General features: G+C 37.8%; 1 protein-coding gene across 2 annotated transcripts; it reads right to left on the bottom strand.

Moving 5' to 3' along the window:
• Positions 1-959: 959 nt before the first annotated feature.
• Positions 960-20,488, bottom strand: CCDC110 (coiled-coil domain containing 110). 2 transcript variants are annotated; one of them, XM_026018296.2, is made up of 5 exons: positions 19,961-20,488; positions 6,240-6,295; positions 5,910-5,975; positions 4,407-4,517; positions 960-3,463 (listed from the first exon to the last, which is right to left on the bottom strand). In XM_026018296.2, exons 1-5 carry the CDS (start codon positions 20,391-20,393, stop codon positions 1,289-1,291), a joined length of 2,841 nt encoding a protein of 946 aa, XP_025874081.1. In that variant the 5' UTR covers positions 20,394-20,488; the 3' UTR covers positions 960-1,288. The 2 variants fall into 2 exon arrangements, with proteins under 2 accessions (XP_025874081.1, XP_025874082.1); XM_026018297.2 differs by lacking the exon at positions 4,407-4,517.
• Between the last annotated feature and the right edge of the window lie 210 nt (positions 20,489-20,698).

Raw genomic sequence — 20,698 nt, 5'->3', positions numbered from 1 at the left:
ATATGGTTTAATTGAATCCAGGAGTATATATTATGATAATACATGACCTGGTGGAGTTTATCCTAGGAATGCAAGATTGGTGTAACGTTTCAAAATTAATCAACGGAATTACCACGTTTACAGATTAAAGGGAGAAAACCCCCCCACATGATCACTTCAATAAATGCAGAAAAAGAATTTGACAAAATTCAACCAGTTTATTTGTATCGCAATCAGTCTTGGAAGCTAATGATAGTGTCTCCTTAGGAGCAAGGACAGGTATACGAACTGTTCTATCTAATAAAAGTAATGTTTCCACCAAGAAACATTAGGTATGCATAGGTATGCTTAGTGTGCTCATAAAAGATTTGAGTTTGAGTTCCCTGGGTTCAGAGCTCTCTCCTGTAATGCAAAGTGCTGTGTGACCCTTTTCATGTTGCCTATAGGAACTAGGGCTTGGAGAAAAAATGCAAAAGTGCTGGCGTTTTGGCTACTGCTATTGCTGTGAGTAACAAACTGCTCTTCATCTCTGACCCAGGACTCTCATGTCTTCCACTAGAACCCATGACACTGTGTCAGGCCAACATTAGCTTACAAGTTCAGCAAAATCTCAAGGATGTTCACAGTTTTGACAATATAAAAGTGTATACCTAATTCCAGTTTCTAATTAAAAATTAATTAAAGGTAATAATAATAATATATAAAAGTGAATTTAAAATAATTTTGTGGAGAGGGTGCCTGGGTGCCTCAGTCAGTTAAGCACCTGACTCTTGAATTCAGCTCAGGTCATGATCTCAGGGTCCTGAGATCAGGCCCCACATCAGGCCCTGTTCAGGATGGGGAGTCTGCTTGAGATTCTCTGTCTTCCTCTCCCTCTGTCCCTCCCCACTCCCTGCAGTGCTCTCTCTCTCTCTCTCTCAAATAAATAAATTAAAAAAAATGATTTTGTAGAGAAAAAAGTACTGGACAAAGCATTTTGAAATATTGATTTTAGAAATTTATTTACATATCTTAGATGGAAGCAATTGATACAGTTGACTTGGAATTCCTGGGGGAAAAAAGAGAATTTTTTTAAGGCGGGAGTACCAAGTATGCTTCAGGAAACAAAAAGAAAAACCCCACTCCCTGCCAAAGTTGCTTTATGCATTTTCAACGTATAGAAGTAATATAAATAAAATAACAACATTTTATCAAAAGAGCAAAATTCCTTTTTTTTAAAAGAGCAAAAGTCTTAAGTAATTCCAGTATATAATAAATTGGATACAAAACTTAGAAGACTAAATTATATTCATCTTAAAAGTTTCCTTCTTTAATTACTGTGCTCTGGCTTGTGCCCAATAGGTGAAAAATACCTTAAACACATCTCTATTAATACACCAAATTGCATACCTTTCAAATCAGGAACGAGAGATTTACTCCTAGGACCAGAGGCGTCTTCATAAGTATCAAAATGGAATTTCTCTCTTCTTGAAATATAACCCATTTTTGATAGGTCACTCTGTGTACTACATATTTTTTCACTTAGGTTTAAATAATCTCTTTGAAGATTCCGCATCTCAAATTCTAAGGTATCCCTTTCATTTTCTATACTTCTTACATAGTTTTCTAAAAGTATTTTGTCTTCTGAAAGTCTATTGATGCTGTTTTCAAATTTCATATTTTCTTTACTATGTTTTTTTAGTTCTTCTTTTAGAATCTGATTATCTGTTTTAATTTCCATTACCATTTTTGATAACATTTCACATTCATTGCCCATTTCTGACAAACTATTTTTATAAATACTTGCTTCTGATTTTGCATTTTTTATTTCTTTCAGAAAATTCTCTTCTGCAGTAGATTGGTATGTTTGAATATTCTCAATTTCTCTTTCCATCATTTGTCTAGCAGCAATAGATTCTTGTAATGCTGTTTCAAGATTAAGTTTTTCATTTTTAACTGTTTCTATTATTTGAAGAAGTGTCTCTTGTTCAGTTTTTGCCAACCTTTCTTTCTCTTTTAGTTGCATTATCTCTAGTTGGTTTTCCTTCAGTTCATTTTCAACTGAGCTTCTTTCCTTTAGAAGCTGGTATGTTTTTTTCTCTAGCATTTCCTTTTCATCTTGTATCAATAGAATATTTGTTTTCATTGATTCCATTTCTATACTCATTCGATTATTTTCATTATTGACAATGGCCATATCATTTTGAGTTTTGTGTTCCTTACTTTTTAGTTGATCTAATGTTTCTATCATTTGTTGCTTCTCCAAAGAAAGTTGACTGTTTTTTTCCTCTAGAGTTTTATTTTGTCCTACAAGAACATTATATTTGCTAATTATTTTTTTTAATTCTTTAAGACATTCTTTACCATCTTCTTCTGTTTTAATTAACTTGGACTGAATAGCATTCTTTTCTTCAACCAAATTCTTAAGTTGCTTTTCATAGGTTTCAATTTTCTGTATCAGAGATTGGGTAGTAAAGACAAGAGGTTTTATTTTGGTTTTAAGGGTTAGATTTTTATTCTCTAGTTCTGTGACTTTTTTCTGTACCTGCATAGATTCTTTTAGGTAATTCTGTAAGTACTGAATTTTTGCAACACACTGCTCAGTAACAGAACTGACTTTGGATGTTTTCTCATTTTCAAATATTATTGGTCCTTGTTTTACTACTAATGGTTCTGTTTCTTTGTCTTTCATTTCATATTTTGTTGGGTCAAAGAATGACAGTGTATGTCTTGGAACTCCGGAATGGAATTTTAAATCTGTAATATTCTTGAAAGTGATAGGAATTTCTTTGCTGTTTTTCTCATTTCTCTTTCCCCTGTGTATTTCACTCTTAGATAATCTTTTACATTTCCTGCAAAAGTTCACATGCAATTTTGACACTGTTTCCCTGAGTGGGAGTAATTTGTTTACTAACGCCTCTAATTCTGAAATTCTCTTTGATTTTATATCTTCATTTAAGTTACTTTCTATATTTTCTTTCTTAATAGAGTTAATTTTTTCCTTGTGACTGGGGGACAGGTCATATTTATCATTGCTTGGGACATTTGTATCAGTTTTTAAAGTTTGAAGTTCATTTGTAAGTGCCAGTTCTCTATCATGTGACTTTTGTAACTCTTCCTTCATTTGTTTGATAGAATTGCAGATATCATCTAAATTTTCACAAAATCCATGCTTGAGGAAAGGCTCAGTAATTTTGAGTTTATCCAGAATTGCTGTATCAGCTTGAGACATCACATTTTGGGGTGCACGAGGTAGAAAACTATAAAGGTTATTATAATTCTTCAACATGTCAGAATTCTCTGAAAGGTTCATAGTTATGTTTGAAGCTTTATTATCTGTTGAAGTTCTCTGAGTTAATAGGTCCTTGAAATGTATCTGGGATGGAATATCAATACCTTGAGAGATATCATTGCTGAATTTTTCTTCTGTTGAATGAGTAGTATTAGACTCCTCAAAATGATGAATTTTCTCCATAGAAAGGATTTCTTCTTGATTCTTTATGGGCTAGTGACAATAAAAAGCATACTATAAATGTACTATCATTTGCCACATGACAAGAAAATCAAGAAAATATTTTGTGGAGGATTTATTTTTACAACTAAAATGAACATTCTATCCATTTCTTCTCTACAGGCAGAGAAGTCTAAAAATGTGATTCATTTTCTCCAGAAAAATCTAACAGATATTTTGAGATCTGTAACTTTGGTCTTTACAATTTGCTTAGAAATTATACTTATTTCTGCAGTAGGTGACCTACATGGGCCAATCCTTTAATTGCAGAAATAGAAATTTAGAATCCCCCAAGAGACCATCTTATGTGGATGGGGGAGATAGAAGCAATAGGTCAAATGCAATAGGAAGTTTAAGGAAAATGAGTATTCCACTTCTGGGCTGTTTGTCAACATTAGCTTGCATACCTATTTCAGATGATTCTAGGGCTGTGACTATTCTACAAATGCGAGTTCTGATCAATGTAGACAGAGTGAGTGACTCAGTTCCAACCTGTTTCTAGAGAATTCACCTCAGGTCTTGGTCAATCTTTTTTTTTTTTTTTTAAGATTTATTTATTTATTTATGAGAGAGAGAGAAAGAGAGAGAGAGAGAGAGAGAGGCAGAGACACAGGCAGAGGGAGAAGCAGGCTCCATGCAGAGAGCCCGACGCAGGACTTGATTCCGAGACCCCAGGATCACGCTCCGGGCCAAAGGCAGGCGCTAAACCGCTGAGCCACCCAGGGATCCCTTGGTCAATCTTAAAGTAGAAAAAATCCTAAGTGGATAGAGAGGCTAAGAAAAGCTGCCTTATATTTTAATTTACTTGGGAATCTTTTAGGTATTCCTATGACAGTCGATTTGCCCCAGAAGAAGGTTTAGAATGTAAAGATAAACTGGTTGTAGTAACATTTTTGAAGTAACTGAATATAGAAATAGTTTGGACAGAATAACATACCAAAGCTTTTTCAATGTGTGTGCCGAATACTAGATTTTTTTCTGAGCTAAATTGTGGGTTTTCTACATCAATAATGCTTTTGTTCAAGATTTCACTGATTTCAGACTGTACCTTTAAAAAATAAATTGATAATGTTAGAATTTAATTTCAGATTTATAAACTTATGAATGTCTAGAAATAATAGATATTATTATTGAAAAATACCTTTAAATTTCCTGGACATAAAAATTCTTTTCCATCATATAGAATATAAATTAAATATTTAATGTATCATAATCTTTATCATTAAAGGAATTTTTATTTTTTATTTATTTATTTTTTTTAATTAATTTTTATTGGTGTTCAATTTACCAACATACAAAAAAACACCCAGTGCTCATCCCGTCAAGTGTCCACCTCAGTGCCCGTCACCCATTCCCCTCCAACACCCGCCCTCCTCCCCCCTTCCACCACCCCTAGTTCGTTTACATTAAAGGAATTTTTAAAGAAAATTATGCCTTTATTATATGGTTTTAAAATCAGAAAAACTTAATTTCATAAAGCAATAAAATTTTAAGAACTATATTCAAGTAATTTTGGATGTTTGATTTTTATGTTATTGAATAAAGCAGAGAGTTTTATCTCTGCCATCAGAATAAAATTTATTCTGTCATCTTCAGGAGGAGTTTGTCTTCTCTTGCATTTCTCTGCAGTTGCTTTTAATATAAGAACATGATGACGAACTTTGTATTCGGTCTGTAGTAAGTATGTGTTATGTTATGGATGACCAATACCCATACCCTATTCTTCTGTTAATATTATCCCTTATTTGTTCTGGATAAAGTCCATGTGCTTTTGGTTATCCGATTTCCAGCTGCATGTGACTAAGAGTTAACCAGTCAGAACCCTGCCTTCCTTTCCACAGTGATTTGTTCAAGCATTGCATATAACCCAATCTTGGTCAGTCAGAATCAGGTCAAGAATTTCAGTATCAACTATTACGGGAGAAAAGCATGGCCTCTTTTCTGACTGGGATCTGGAAGGATAAAAGCCTAGAGCTTCTAGCAGTCCTTTTGCTACTACATGGAGCTGAGAATCCAGGAACCAGTGAGACTGGTTCCTGATGATCTAAGTCCTGACCATATGGATTAAGCCATCCCAAAGTGAACTGACCCTAGGATTTTCAGTTACCTGAGCTAATAAAATACACTATTTCCCTAGGTCAATTTGAGTTAGATTTCATATCACTATAATGAGAGTTCCCATTTGTAGATCATATATAGGTAGCACTTTAAACATGCATTAAAAAAAAAAAACAGCGAGTGCTATTTCTTTTTGGCTCATATCCAAATTCAACTATAATAGAATGTAGTTTCCCCCAAACAAATTTTGATCCTGGAATACACTGTGGCCTTATTTTATTACATTATACATGAATAAGTTGGCTAGTGATCATTAGCTTACAAATGTGGGGTGATATCTTATGTTTGGATATTTCCCATATAGAGATCAAAAGAAACATACCATGCTAACATTCTGCAAAGTCTGTATTCGGAGAGCCTGAAATGATTCCAGTTGATGCTGAAGGGCCTATAAAAAAATTAAACATGGTATGAAATCAGACCATTTTTAAATTGCTATTATTTCTTTTTATATATATCCCCCAAAGTTGCCTATTACTAGAAAGGATCACATGAGGGTCAAAAGACTCAGATTCTTAGCCATTCTTGCTAATTCTTCAATGCATTTTCATGAAGATTTTTGTGGAAAACCCATGTTTATTTAGGAAGGATTTATTCTGAAAGAGATCAGCCTTTACACAAGCATTTGGAGAAAAAATGAAAACGAACTTACTTTCAATGCTGATTGTGGTTGGATTTGATTTTCTGATTCTGACACGCAGCCATATTCTAAAGAGCAAAATTGAAAAACCATGTGATCTAATTCTTAAGTTTTATTTTTAAACAACTGTAATAGAAAGTAGTCTCCTAACTTTCTTGGGTAGTGAGACAGAGATAGTAAGAATTTTGATGTTCACATTAGGAAGAACTCAGTGGGAGTCACATAATAAGGTCAAGATAAATTTCCATGTGGCTTAAAATACCTACTTGAGATTGTAATAGTGGTTATACTTTTATAATAAACCATTAACTTGTAATGCCAAACTTGTAACTCTCAACTCGATTATCTTTATTTTTGCAATATAAACTGCATTTAAAAAGAAAAAACAATCTAAAAAAAAAACACAAACCAATCTCATAATCCTGTTATGGGAGACCTTTGACAAAATACTGTATAGGTCTTAGTGTCTATGAAATGGCCATGTAATGTTTTTCCTCATCATGGAAAACAAATTGGATTAACAGAGCATGATTTTTGTTATGCCTTTAGGCAAAGTACTGTAAAGATCCATGTGTTCCTTCCTAGAAAATAGACTATAGATCTGTAACAGGGAAGAGACCATAAACCATTTGCAAATTTCCTGACATACATCCCTCTTTGTCCAAATAGGCCTTTTGCTTTCTTTTTAAATTGTTATTAAAGAATTTAAAAAGCATTCTGTCCCAAATGAAATGAGATTTATGATGGAATTTCCCATAGGCTGACAATTTCTGCCCTGAGAGAAGTTTTTAAAAGAGGTCAGCACATCTCCCCTTTGGAATGACAGTCTGCCAGATGTTACAGGAGCTAGTTGCGAAGTATAGGAATCCCCCAACCCCATCTGCCATCTGGCCCTCATCATTGAGAGAGCAACTCTGGTTCAGAGAGTGGAGCTCTTTGGTCAATTGAAGAATCCCACCTTCATCAGAGGGCAGGGAGGGACAGTGAGTCTGTTTGGATATTGCTCAGCTTTGCATCTTCTAGAAATAAAACAGTAGGCTGAAATGCTCATCTCAGAGATATTAAAAAACAAAACAAAATGAACTCAAGTGAGATATGGACAAATGCAACAAGGCATCCCAAAGTTTCTCAGACTCTCAGACAGCTTTTAATAAACTCAAATAAATCAAATTGCAAATCAAAACCAGTATCACCTAGAACTCCACCACCCAGAATTAACTGTTATGAATTTTAGGTACTCTCAGTCAGCTCTCTATGCAATATATGCAGAAAAAAAGAAATTATTTTAGAATGGTGGGATCATATTATACATGTAACTTTTGATAAGTAGTATTAGATTTATGTTTATTTTAACAGAATAAAGAAAATCACAATTAGTTGTTATCACTAGTATTCGGATTTTTTCACTACATGAAGGATTGTTTCCTATGAGATCCCTCTAAGCTAATGAAAGTATATCATGAGAAGGACTAAGAGATTGGAACTTTTATGTTTTTAATGACATGCACTTCCATTGTATTCAGTTTTGATTTAGCCCCTGCCAAGAAGGGGAGTAAATGATCAGAAAATCAGCATTACACTAGCTTTCACATTTACTCCCCACTTTTCATGATATTTGCTTATTACATTATTTTCATACTGTGATGTTTTATGGTGTATTACATTTTGTTATGTGATCATAATTTCCACAAAGCTATTTAAACACAAAGATAGGACATTATTGTAAATATTTTCAGCCTTCAACTTTATTCTTATGGATTTACTGTTCAAAATTCCATCTCTTTTTTGAATCTGCAGCACCGGGCTCCCTTTTCTACACAGGTTTCCTTTGTCTCATTAGAAGGATTTGCAAGTTCAAGGCTAAGTACAGGATTTCTTTTGCTAAAACCAAGTACAAAATATGGGTCAAATTTAAAGACTTGGTAAAGGGCTATAGCAAATACAAGATTTTAAAGAAAGAACATATATATATATATATATATATATATATATATATATATATATATATATACTGCTTCTACATATATTTCCCTCCTTCCATCTCTTTCTTCTTTTTTGACCATAGTATGATTGCAGTTACCATTATACTTCTTTTCATATGGTTCAGTGCAACCTGAGCAACTCTGCTCAGAATTTCTATTTTCTTTGAAATAGTGTAGATGTTTTCTCTTGACATCCTTCTCAGAGTCCATTGGTCTGTTGTTCTGAGATATAGTTTCAGGGCCAGTATGTTTTCCTATCCATTTTCTATAGCCTTAAAATTAGGTGATGGGATCTGGGGTAAGAGACATCATTTGGAGCTGTGTTAAGCCTCTGTTGGAGGAAGTGATTTCTGCTGTTTTATTGTTGTTCCTTCAGACTGGTTAGAAATCTAGAGGAGATATATCTTATTATCTACGGAGAGAACTCTCTTGTTTGGGATCATTTCCTCAATTCAGTATGGAGTCCTGGGACTAGGACTGCCACTGTAAAGGTTGTTCTTTACACAAGGGCTCCTGGCCTAAAGATAGGTGGCTGAGATGTGGCTGAGATGCTCCACCACACTCCGCTAATTGGTACCCTATGTCAGTTTGCATATATCTAGAGTTGGATATACCTTTCTCTAATTCATGCAAAGTCAGAACTTCTTTCCTCAAAGTAAGACCCTGTTGATCAGTGTCCAGGTTTACCTATCTATTCTCCCAGCTGCTCCTCTCTACTCATCCAAACCTCAGTCAGCAGAAAGGAAGACAGAAGAGGCATTAATGAATATTTTCAGAATTTTGACTTGTTTTATTGCTTTGGAAAGTCAGAAGCAGTGTCAGAAGTCAGTCTGTAGTTTGCCTCTCCAGAATCTTCTGTTTTATTCTTGGCCTCTATTTTCCAGTTTTTTGTTCTTTTTCAAGTGTTGCTGGTGAAGTTTTTGCTGGTCTTCTAGTTCTTTTTTTTTTTTTTTTTTTTTTTTTTTGCCTTTTTCATTTCAGTTGGTACTGGAAGAAGGAGATCTGGGATCTTCCTTGGCTCTAAAATCTCTACCTGAAAGTCTATAATAATTTTTATAAGTTAATGATTTAGGGTTTTTTTTTTGTTTCACATTTAGTAGTTCATTCCTTCAACATCATTCATTCAAATATTGAGTGTCTAGTATATGGTATGCCCAGTTGTAAGTACTAGAGACACAGCAATGAATAAGACAAACAAAACTCCTTTGGTACCTCTCGCAGTTCCTACATTCTGGAGAATGAACAGAAAAAAGAAGCAAACAAAGACATAAACAAAATACTTTCACTTTTAAAAAAAGATTTTATTTATTTATTCGTGAGAGACAGAGAGAGAGACAGAGAGAGAGAGAGAGAGAGAGAGAGAGAGGCAGAGACACAGGCAGAGGGAGAAGCAGGCTTTCTCCAAGGAGCCCAATGTGGGACTTGATCCCGGATCCGAGGATCACGCCCTGAGCTGAAGGCAGATGGTCAACTGCTGAGCACCCAGGCGTCCCAACAAAATACTTTCAAATAGTGATAACACAAAGAGGATAGGCTGTTGTGAAGATGAAGATAATACTGGAGAGAGTGGTTAGCAGAGGCATATCCCTGGACTGAATGTGGCGAGTTTTAGCTAGATGTGCTCTGGACTGCTTGTGAAATGAAACTTGTCATCACCTCCAATAGAACCGAGGCCCTGTAAAACTCTGGTCAGGAGATATGATGTGGGCAGGGGTTTGTGCTGGTTTTCTGAGGGAGGAACCTGCCATGCTGAGATTGAAGCAAGCATGTTTGAGAAGGGCAATTCCACTGGGTTCAGCCAAGATTACTATATGATGAGAAGAGGCCAGCCATGTGAACATCTGTAGGAAGATATTTGGAGCAGAGGACATGGTAGGGTCCTGAAGCAGAACATGCTTATCTGTGTTTGCTGAACAGAAAGTCAGTATGGCTGTGGCTTAATAAGCAGTTGGAAGCCCATGATGATTAGAGGTCAGAGGAGGACACAGGACTAGATTTTATTTAGGACCTTGTGGACCAACCTGAGGAATTTGGCTTTTATTTTAAGTGAAAGAGGACTTCAAACACAAGAATGATTTGAAAAAAAAAAGAAACATTTATAGGTCACTGTACTACATGATAATGGATTATATGGTGGAAATTGTGGGACTACTGCAGTAATCCAAGTGAGGGAGAAAAGTATCTTGGACTAGAATGGCAGAGGTAAAGATGGAGAAAAATAGGTGCATTTAGAATAGATTTTAAGAGATAAAGCATTACTCGGGGATTAAATGTGGCTGGAAGAGATGAAAGAAGGATGATTCCTGACTTTTTGGTGAGAGCAGATGGATGATGAATGATGATGTTATTTACTAAAATGGAAAAGAATGGAGTTGGAAGATGTTTTAGGGAAAACTTTAAGACATGTTAAAGTTTTCTGTTAGCTGTCAAAGTGAACATCAAAAGGCAGTGGGATATTCCCATCTCTCGTTCAGGGGAATGGTTATGAACACTATTGGAAAATACAGATGTTACTGCTGGCCTAGACAAGGGCAATTTCTATGCGGTGTCAGGCACAGAAGCTCAACTGAAGTAGCTGGAGAGAATGAAATGTAAAGATTTGTGGGCACTGAGTATACGGAGCTCTTTTGAGTTTTACTGTGGAAATAAATATTAGGGTGCATACTAGAAGAGACGTGCAGGTCAGGAAGAATTTTTTTAACCATGGGAGATTCTAACATGCCTGCTTCCTATTGGAATCATGTAGTAGAAAAGGAGAAGAGTAATTCTGGAGAATGAGGGAGGTTAATTGCAGAAGCTGAGTACTTGAGAATTCCAGAAGAGCTAGGATAAAGAGGAAATGAGCTTTGATTGAGCAGGGACAATTCTTCCATTGAAACTGGGGACAGCAGGAAGAGGAGTAGGAAGATTATGGCAGAGTAGCACCCTAGGCTCATTTTGTCCCATGAACACAACTAGATAACTATCAAATCATCCTAAATACCCCAGAAATTATCCTGAAAAGGATAAAAGACTGACAAAAAACTCCACAATTAAAGCAAGAAAGGAGGCCACGTTGAAGAAAATGGGAAGTGTGGAAACATGGTTTAGGGGAGATCACAGCTGCAGGAGAAGGAGCCATGGCTGCAGAGAAGAGAGAGAGAAAGAAGAGCACACAAGGGAATTCACAAGGAGAAGGTTGCCCCAAAGCCACTTGTTTAGAAAATGAGAGGGGCTGTATTCCATGAGGTTTTGAAACCACTGGGGCTTAAAGCCAGGAGTTTTAAATATCAGCAGGCTTGCCTGGGATAGAGCTAAGAGAGGACTATGCTGCTCCTAGAGAGAAGGCAGGCAAACAACCAGGGGCAGTCAGTATGGAAATTACAATCTGAAGAGCACCTAACGCACACAGTGAGGAGATTATTTGCTCTTCTTAGAGTATGTTTCTGAGAAGCAGCATTCACAGGGACACCTCTGAAGGAGCAAAGGAGTTTGCCAGTGCCATTTCCCTCCCCCATCCCCCAGCATAAACACACAGCCACCTGTGGGAAGCAGTGCAGCACAGGCACTGGTTGCCTAACTTGCTTACCCCAAGCCCCACTGCCCTGAGTTCCAGTGGAATAGCCCTTCTCAAACATGCATGACTCAGTTCCAGCATTGCATGTCCCTCCCCCAGAAGACCAGTGCAAACCCCTGCCCACACCATGACTCCTGACCAGAGAATTTTGCAGGGCCTCAGTTAGAGTGGACGTGATGACAGGTCTCATTTCACAAGCAGTCCAGAGAATTCTAGCTAAAACTCACCACATTCAGGCCAGGGACCAAACACTGCCCAAAGCATGCAAGGAAAGGCTCTGCAGATAAATGGCCTGAAGGACAGAGCAGCCAGGACACAACAGCAGAGTGCACACACTACAGATACTCTTTTAAGTGCTAGGCCTTGGGCACTACATGACCTCTTCTCTATAAGGGTATTAATTTCAGGAGGAGGAGGCATAACTGGTTTTTCTAACACAGCAATAAGGCAGACTTAGATAAAATGTGAAGACAGAGGAATTTATTGCAAATGAAAGAGCAGGATAAGGCCAAGGCCAGAGATCTAAGCAAAACAGATATAAGTAACATGCCTGATGGATAATTTAAAGCAGTGATCATAAGGATACTCACTGGGCTTGAGAGAAGAATAGAAGACATCAGTGAGACCCTTACCACAGAGGTAAGAGTTAAAAAATAATCGGAAATGAAGAGTGCAACAAATGAGAACAGAAACACCCTTGATACAATGAACAGCAGGCTGGAAGAAGCAGAGGAATAAATTAATGACCTAGAACAGAGTAATGGAGAGTAATCAAGTTGAACAAAAGAGAAAAAAAAAAGAATTGTGCAAAATGAGAATAGATTTAGGGAACTGGGCGACTCCATCAAATGTAATAATATTCATATTATAGGAGTACCATAAGAAGAAGAGAGAGAAAAGGGACAAAATTTATTTGAAATAATAGCTGAAAAGTTGCCTAATCTAAGGAAGAAAACAACATCCAGATCCAGGAGGCACAGAGAACTCCCATCAAAATCAACAAAAGCAGTCCAACACCAAGACATATTATAATTAAATTTGTAAAATATAGTGATAAAGAAAAAAATCTTAAAAGCAGCAAGACAAAGTGAAAATCCATAAGGCTAGTAGGAGATTTTTCAAAAGAAACTTGGCAAGTGAGAAGAGTGGCATGATATTTTCAATGTGCTGCACGAGAAAAATCTAGTCAAGAATACTCTATCCAGCAAGGATATCATTCAGAATAGAAGGAGAGGCAAAGAGTTTCTCAGACAAACAAAAACTAAAGGAGTTCATGACCATCAAACCAGCACTGCAAGAAATACTGAAAGGCATTCTTTGAGTGGAAAAGAGGACAAAAAATGACAGTATAAAGGCAGGAAACACAAAAGTAGTAAAAATAAATATTTCAGTAAAAACCAGGCCAGGAACTAACACACAAAAAGGATATAAAATATAATAATGTATACCTAAAATGTGGGGAGGAGAGGAGAAAAGAATGGATTCAAACTTGAATGACAATCAACTTAATATAGACTATTTGCAGAAAAGGTTATATACAGGACTAATGGTAACCATTTATCAACAAAAACTAATAAACATGCAAAGCATAAAGAGAAAGAAATACAAATATATCACTAAAGAAAATGAGCAAACCATGAAAAAGAGAAAGACAAGAGACGATTGAGAAAATCTCCAGAAACAAGCACAGAACAAGTAATAAAGTGGTAATAATACATATCTATTAATATTTACTTTGAGGGTAAATGGACTAAAGGCACTAATCAAAAGACATAGGGTGTCAGATGGATAAAAAACAACAACACAAGACTCATCTATATGTTGCCTACAAGAGGTTATTTTAGACCTAAAGACCCTTGCAGATTGAAAGTGAGGGGACAGAAAAACATTTATCAGCAAATGGATGTCAAAAGAAAGCTAGAGTAGCAATGCTTACACTTTATACAAAGTTGACTTCAAAATGAAGACTGTAATAAGAGACAAATAAGGGTGCAATATAATAATAAAGTGGACAATGCAACAAGAAGATACAATAATTTTAAGTATTTATGTACCCAAATATACAGAACAATTAATAATGATTAAACAACAGCAACAAAAACAATAACAAACATAAAGGAACTTACTGATAATACTACAATAATCATAGGGGGCTTTTACATCCCACTTACATAAAGGGACAGACCATCTAAACAGAAAATCAACAAGGAAACAATGGCTTTGGCTTTGAATGATACACAGGATCAGATGGACTTAATAGATATATTCAGACCATCTATCCTGGGGTGCCCAATGGCTCAGTTGGTTAAGCATCCCACTCTTGGTTTCAGCTCAAGTCTTGATGTCAGTCAGGGTTATGAGATTGAGCCCCATGTTGGACTCCATGCTCAGTGCGGAGTCTGCTTAGGGTTCTCTCCTTATCCCTCTTTCTCCCCTGTGCCCCTCTCCCTTCTCTCTCTCTCTCCTCATCCCTGTCTCTAAAATAAAATCTTAAAAAAAATAACATTCCATCCTAAAACAACAGAATACATATCCTTTTCAAGTGTTCATGGAACATTCTCCAGAGTAGATTACATATTGGATCACAAAAGAAGTCTTAACAAATACAAAAAGACTGAAGTCACACTATACACCTTTTCTGGCAACAATGCTATGGAACTAGAAGTTAACCACAAGAAAAAAAATTGGAAAGACCACAAATACATGGAGGTTAAATAGCATGCTTCTAAACAATGAATGAGTCAACCAGGAAATCAAAGAAGAAATTAAAAAAATACACAAGAAGAAATGAAAATGAAAACACAACAGCCCAAAAGCTTTGGGATGCAGCAAAAGTAGTTCTAAGAAGGAAATATATAGCAATACAGGCCTACCTCAAGAAGCAAGAAAAATCTCAACACCTAACCTTACACCTAAAGGAGCTAGAAAAAGAATAACAAATGAAGCCTAAAGCCAGCACAAGGAAGGAAATAATAAAGATTAGAGCACACATAAATGATACAGAAACTAAAAAAACTTAATAGAACAGATCAATGAAAACAGAGGCTGGTTCTTTGAAAAAAGTAATAAAATTGATACACAAGCCAGACTTATCAAAAAGGAAAAGAGAAAGGACCCAAATAAATAAAATCACAAGTGAGAAAGGAAAAATAACCAACACTACAGAAATGCAAACAAGTATAAGAGCATATTATGAAAAACTACATGCCAACAAATTGGACAACCTGGAAGAAATGGATGAATTTTCAGAAACATATAAACTACCGAAACCGAAAACAGGAAGAAGTAGAAAACTTGATCAGACTGATAACCAGCATTTTACTGAGTCAGTAAAAAAAAAAAAATCCCAATAGACTAGATGGCTTCCCAGGAGAATTGTACCAAATATTTAAAGAAAAGTTAATATCAATTCTTCTCAAACTATTCCAATAACTAAAAAAAAAAGGAAGGGAAATTACAAATTCATTCCATGAGGCCAGTATTACTCTGATATCAAAACCAGATAAAGATAACACTAAAAAGAGAACTACAAGGGGATCCCTGGGTGGCTCAGTGGTTTAGCGCCTGCCTTCGGCCCAGGGCGTGATCCTGGAGACCCGGGATCGAGTCCCACATCAGGCTCCCTGCATGGAGCCTGCTTCTCCCTCTGCCTGTGTCTGTCTCTGCCTCTTGCTCTCTCTGTGTCTCTCATGAATAAATAAATAAAATCTTAAAAAAAATTAAAAGAGAACTACAGGCCAATATCCCTGATGAACATAGATGCAAAAATTCTCAAATACTAGCAAACCAAATGCAACAATACATTAAACAAATCATTCACCAAGATCAAGTGGAATGTCTTCCTGGGTTGCAAAGGCAGTTTAATATTCTCAAATCAATTGATCTGATGTGATGTCACAATAATAAAAGAAAGGATAAAAATAATACAATAATTTCAATAGATGCAGAGAAAGCATCTGACAAAGTACAACATCCATTCATGGTAAAAACCATCAATAGTAGATTTAAAGTAAACATACCTCAACATAATAAAGTCCATATAAGAAAACCCCACAGCTAATATCAACCTAAATGGGGAAAAACTAAGAGCTTTTCCTCTATGGTCAGGAACAAGACAATGAAGTCTACTCAAACTACTTTTATTTAACATAGTACTGGAATCCAAGAAACAGCAATCCAATAACAACAACAACAACAACAACAACAACAACAACAACAACAACAACAAAAGTATCCAGATAGGCAAGGAAGAAATGAAACTTTCACTATTTGCAGAGGACATGATACTACATGTAGAAAACCTGAATAAATTCACCAAAAAAATGCTAGAACTGATAAACGAATTCAGTAAAGTTGCAGGATGCAAAATCAATGCACAGAAATCTGTTGCCTTTCTATATACCAATAATGAAGCAGCAGAAAGAGAAATTTAGGAATCAATCCATTTTACAATTGCACCCCAAACAATGAGACACCTAGGAATAAACCTAACTAAAGAGGTGAAAGACCTGTGCTCCAGAAACCATAAGACAGTGATGAAAGTAACTGAAGATGACACAAAGGAATAGAAAGGCATTCCATGATCATGGATTAGAGGAATAAATATTGTTAAAAATATATATATATAACCCCCAAACAATACACATTTAATGCAATCCCTATTGAAATACCAACAGCATTGAGGAGGGCCCTTGTGATGAGCACCGGATGACATATGGAATTGTAGAATCACTATATTGTACACCTGAACTGGAATTAAAAAAAACTTGACAAAAAAGAAATGGGGGACAGCAGATAATATGCTAATAATATCTACACAAGTAGATGGGTTAGCAAATTTTAAGTTTGAGCGTCAGAGAGTTTGGGTCTGATTGTTTCCATTTCTTTTTAATATAGTGTGAGATTTTGTTAATGAGATGAGTGGTAGTGATGAAGGGTTTTGGAGATTGAGGAAACTATGAGCGTGAAGTAGTTATCTTGGAGAAGTTTTGAAGAAGCATTTGCTGGGGAAATAAAGTGTTCCAAACAGCACTGAGATCCATGTTATATGACTTGGAAGTGAGTGGTTTTCTCCTGCAATGTTCAGATGATTCAGTGAAGGGATAGGAAGGCAGAGAGTCAGATTTATCAGTTTTTAAAGGCCATTAAAATAACTTTTTAGTTTTTTGATGAGTTTTAGAGACATTGGCTACTACTTATTCCCAAAGGACAGTTAATCTTAAAATTCAGCAATAGGTAACCACATAGAATTATGTGATTCTAGAATTGGAAGGGAAATTACCAAAGAGGCACAGGAGAGAGAACACAATCACAGGTTATCACTTATTAAGTCCTTGCTAAACATGCAATATTGAGAGGTGTGTAGAACTAAGTGGAAGATATGGTCCCAGCCCTGAAGAAGCTCATACTCTACGGAAATGAAATGCAAGAAATAGTATTCATGTTAAATTCAATTAAATTTTCTGTCTCATATTTAAATGTGAGGAGTAAAAAACAGGATGGTTATCAGTGGGATGGCTTTTGAAGTAATTAAAAATATGGGAATTTACTATGAAACCTGCAGAAGATTATGTCATATTCAATGTACAGGCATACTTCGTTGTATTGTGCTTTGCAAAGATTGTGGTTTTTTTTTTTTATACACTGAAGGTTTTTGGCAACCCTATGTCAAACAAGTCTATTGGTGCCATTTTTGCCAACAGCATCAGCTTACTTTGTGTCTCTGTGTCACATTTTGGTAATTCTCACAGTATTTCAAAAATATTTGCTTTCATTATACTTGCTATGGTGACCTGAAATCAGTAACTATAACTTGCTGAAAGCTCAGATGATGGTTAGTATTTTTTTACCAAAAAAAAGTATTCTTTAATTAGGGTATGTACATTGTTTTTTTTTTAATAGACATGATGCTATTTCATGCTTAATAGACTACAGTAATATAAACATAACTTTTATATGCATTGGGAAACCAAAAAATTCATTTGACTCACTTTATTGTGACATTCGTTTTATTGCAGTGGTCTGGAATCAAACCCACAATATCTCTGCCTGTATTAAGTGCATCCCTGAAGCTAACAGACCAAGGAGAACAAATCAGGCAAAGGAGAACAATGAGTTTTTAAAATGCCACATAGTAATGATTCAGTATAGGATTTTAGATACTGGGTAGTCAAAGCCTTATAATTCTCAGGTTCAAATGCAGAGTTTTGCTATGGCAATTCAAATTAATTCCTAGAAGGAACTGTTTTACAAAGCCTAATGAGGTGTGACACTGTCTGCATGAGGCTCTATCATGGAAGCCACGGAACCAGGCTGCCTGTGCTTGAATCCTGGCTTTGCTATACATTTGCCATGAGGGATAACTCTAGGTAGTTGCCCAGTTTGTAGAGAAAGCCCTTTGCAGAATGCATGGTGCAAACTAAATGCTCACTACTAATCACTACTGCAGAGACAAGGGTATTACTGATATGATGATGATTCGGTAAATTTAAAATTCCAATTGCGATGGAGGGGAGTAATGAGTGCTCAAAACTCCTTGTTTTCCATTTTGTGCCAAATAACCCTCCAGATCCTTACATGGAACTACCGTGCTCCCTACCCCAATTTCCTTTCTGATCCTTTATCTTCCCCTTCCCCTTACTCAATTCTGCTCCAGTCACACCAACTGTTCCTCAACTGTGCCAAGCTTCCCCCTCCCTCACAGCCCACACAGTTGTTTTTCTCTCTGGCTCTTTCCCTGGAAATCCATAGTGATTTCTCCTTTATCTCCTTCGGGTCTTTGCTCAGATGTGATCTGCCAAGTAAAGTTTCCTACCACCCTATTTAAAATAAAATCGCACAACTCATTCACCTCTGACACTCCATGTTCTCCTCCACTCCCTCTGTACCTTACTTTTCATCATGGGATTTACAAATCCCATCTTACACGCAATCGCCTTTGTTCCTTCCAGTGGAAGGTAAGCTTCATGTGAATGGGGATTTTGCATATTTTGTTCACTGTTGGATCCCCAGCACCTAGGACAGCACTTGCTCAAAAATATTTGTTAGATGAATGAATGAATGGATGAATGAATGAAGACTTGGTGGAACAGGGGTGCTAAAAACACCACACTGGATATCTTGAAGCTTCAGAGTATCCTTCACATCTCCATTCCAATCAACCAAGAGTTACATAGGTTAACCACTTACTCTTTTAAAATTAAAGAGACCTCAGAAATATTATAGAGTTTCTTTTAACTCAGCATTATTTATGCAAATGGGGTTAATAATCTGTTGGTTAGCGTCACATGGTGACAATGAAGTGTAGATAAGAGAATAGAAAAAGGAGAGGGAACGAAGTCATACCTCCTAATTTTGCAGTCCAAGGCAGTACCTGACTTCAAATCCATGGTATTAAAAAGCTGCCCTTGCTACACTCTGTTGTAATCCCTCTGCTTTAGCAAGATAGACTGTAGCTCTTAAATAAGCGTATGTGCCATTTTGCAAGGAACTTCATTTTCTGTTATGCTGGCATCTTCCCCCAGGGCTCCAAATCTCACTCATGTTAGAGACCATGTGAAGCCTCCTTGGGCTTCTCTCAAGGCAGTGAGAGTCCAGCTTCAGTGTTCTCAGTATGATACCCCTAACTGGGACTTTACACACATCTTATTGATAGTTTAAGTGGAGCTTGAAAATGTAGCTTCTTGGTTATTTCAAATACCCTCCCTATACAATACCCTGTAGTCCACAAATATTTATTGTAAAAAGTAGTTTCTTTTGGGAAAAGTATATGTCTTTTCAGAATCTGTCCCAAATATCATTCTTATTGGTGTTCAGAGAAGCTGTACAGTATTGCATGGTGTTTAAGGCCTGGACTTTGGAGCCACCCTGCTGAACCAAGGATTTTTCACTCCCCACCTATGTGACCTTGGGGAATTAGCTAATCACTCTGTGCCTCAGTTTCTTTATAAAATGTGGCTGATGGTAGCACCTATTTCATAGGGTGGTTGTGAGGATTCAGTGAATTGAAACACTTAAATGCTTGGAACAACATCTGGCACGAAGTAAGTGTGCTGTGTTAGCTATCTGGAGCGTCATAACAATAACTACCCGAAGTACCTATGTGCTGGAAGCGCACCTGTCGGGCCAGTGGATTTAGGCAAGGTAGCCCTTGCCTATGGTAAAAGGCGGAAACATCACTGCCGTGGACAGTTTACCTGTTTCACTGCCACCACTTTCCTTTACCCCGTCAGAGGAATTTAGGATCTTGGACGCTGAAAGGAGAACGCAGTCCACTTCATCCTCTTCCTCGTGATGCTTCTCTGTAGCAGAACCACAGGTGGCCTCAGCTTGGTTGGGAGGCGGCGGCCAAGCGTGCGAGTCGGGCCGCGGGCGCCCTAAGCAGCCACGGGAGGGCGCGCTGGGGCCACGCAGCGCGGCGGGCCCCGGGGCCGCAGGGGCTGGAAGCAAAGGCCGGGGCTGGGGGCGGCGCTCTTCTCCCCGCGCAGCGCAGGGTGCGCGGCTGGTGGGCGAGGGCGGCGCCACGGCGGGGACCCGCGCTGGGGGTGCGGGCGCCCTCCACTGTGCGCCCCCTCCCCAGGGCTCCCCGTCCAGGGACAGCTCCCCGGCCTGGCCCTCACCCGGGCTCATTCCTGCAGCTCAGGGGCTCCTCCCAACTGTCTGCCCCACGCATTCCGCCCACTAGCTTCGCGCCGGCGCGGCCCGTTGCCTGGTAACCGGGTGGCCGGCCGCCCGGAGCAGCTGCGGGGTGCGCGCCGGGATGTGCGTGGGGTGCGGCGGGGGTGCGCGCGGGTGTGCGCGCGAGGTGCGGCGGGGGTGCGCGCGGGGGTGCGCGCGAGGGTGCGTCAGGGTTGCGCGCGGGGGTGGGCGCGTGGTGCGGCGGGTGTGCGCGCGGGTGTGCGCGCGAGGGTGCGCGCGGGGTGCGGCGGGGGTGC

The sequence above is a fragment of the Vulpes vulpes genome, chromosome 7 (assembly GCF_048418805.1).
Source record: "Vulpes vulpes isolate BD-2025 chromosome 7, VulVul3, whole genome shotgun sequence".
NCBI lineage: Eukaryota > Metazoa > Chordata > Mammalia > Carnivora > Canidae > Vulpes > Vulpes vulpes.
Note: the sequence above shows the minus strand (reverse complement) of the source record. Positions and strands in the feature narration are given on the sequence as shown.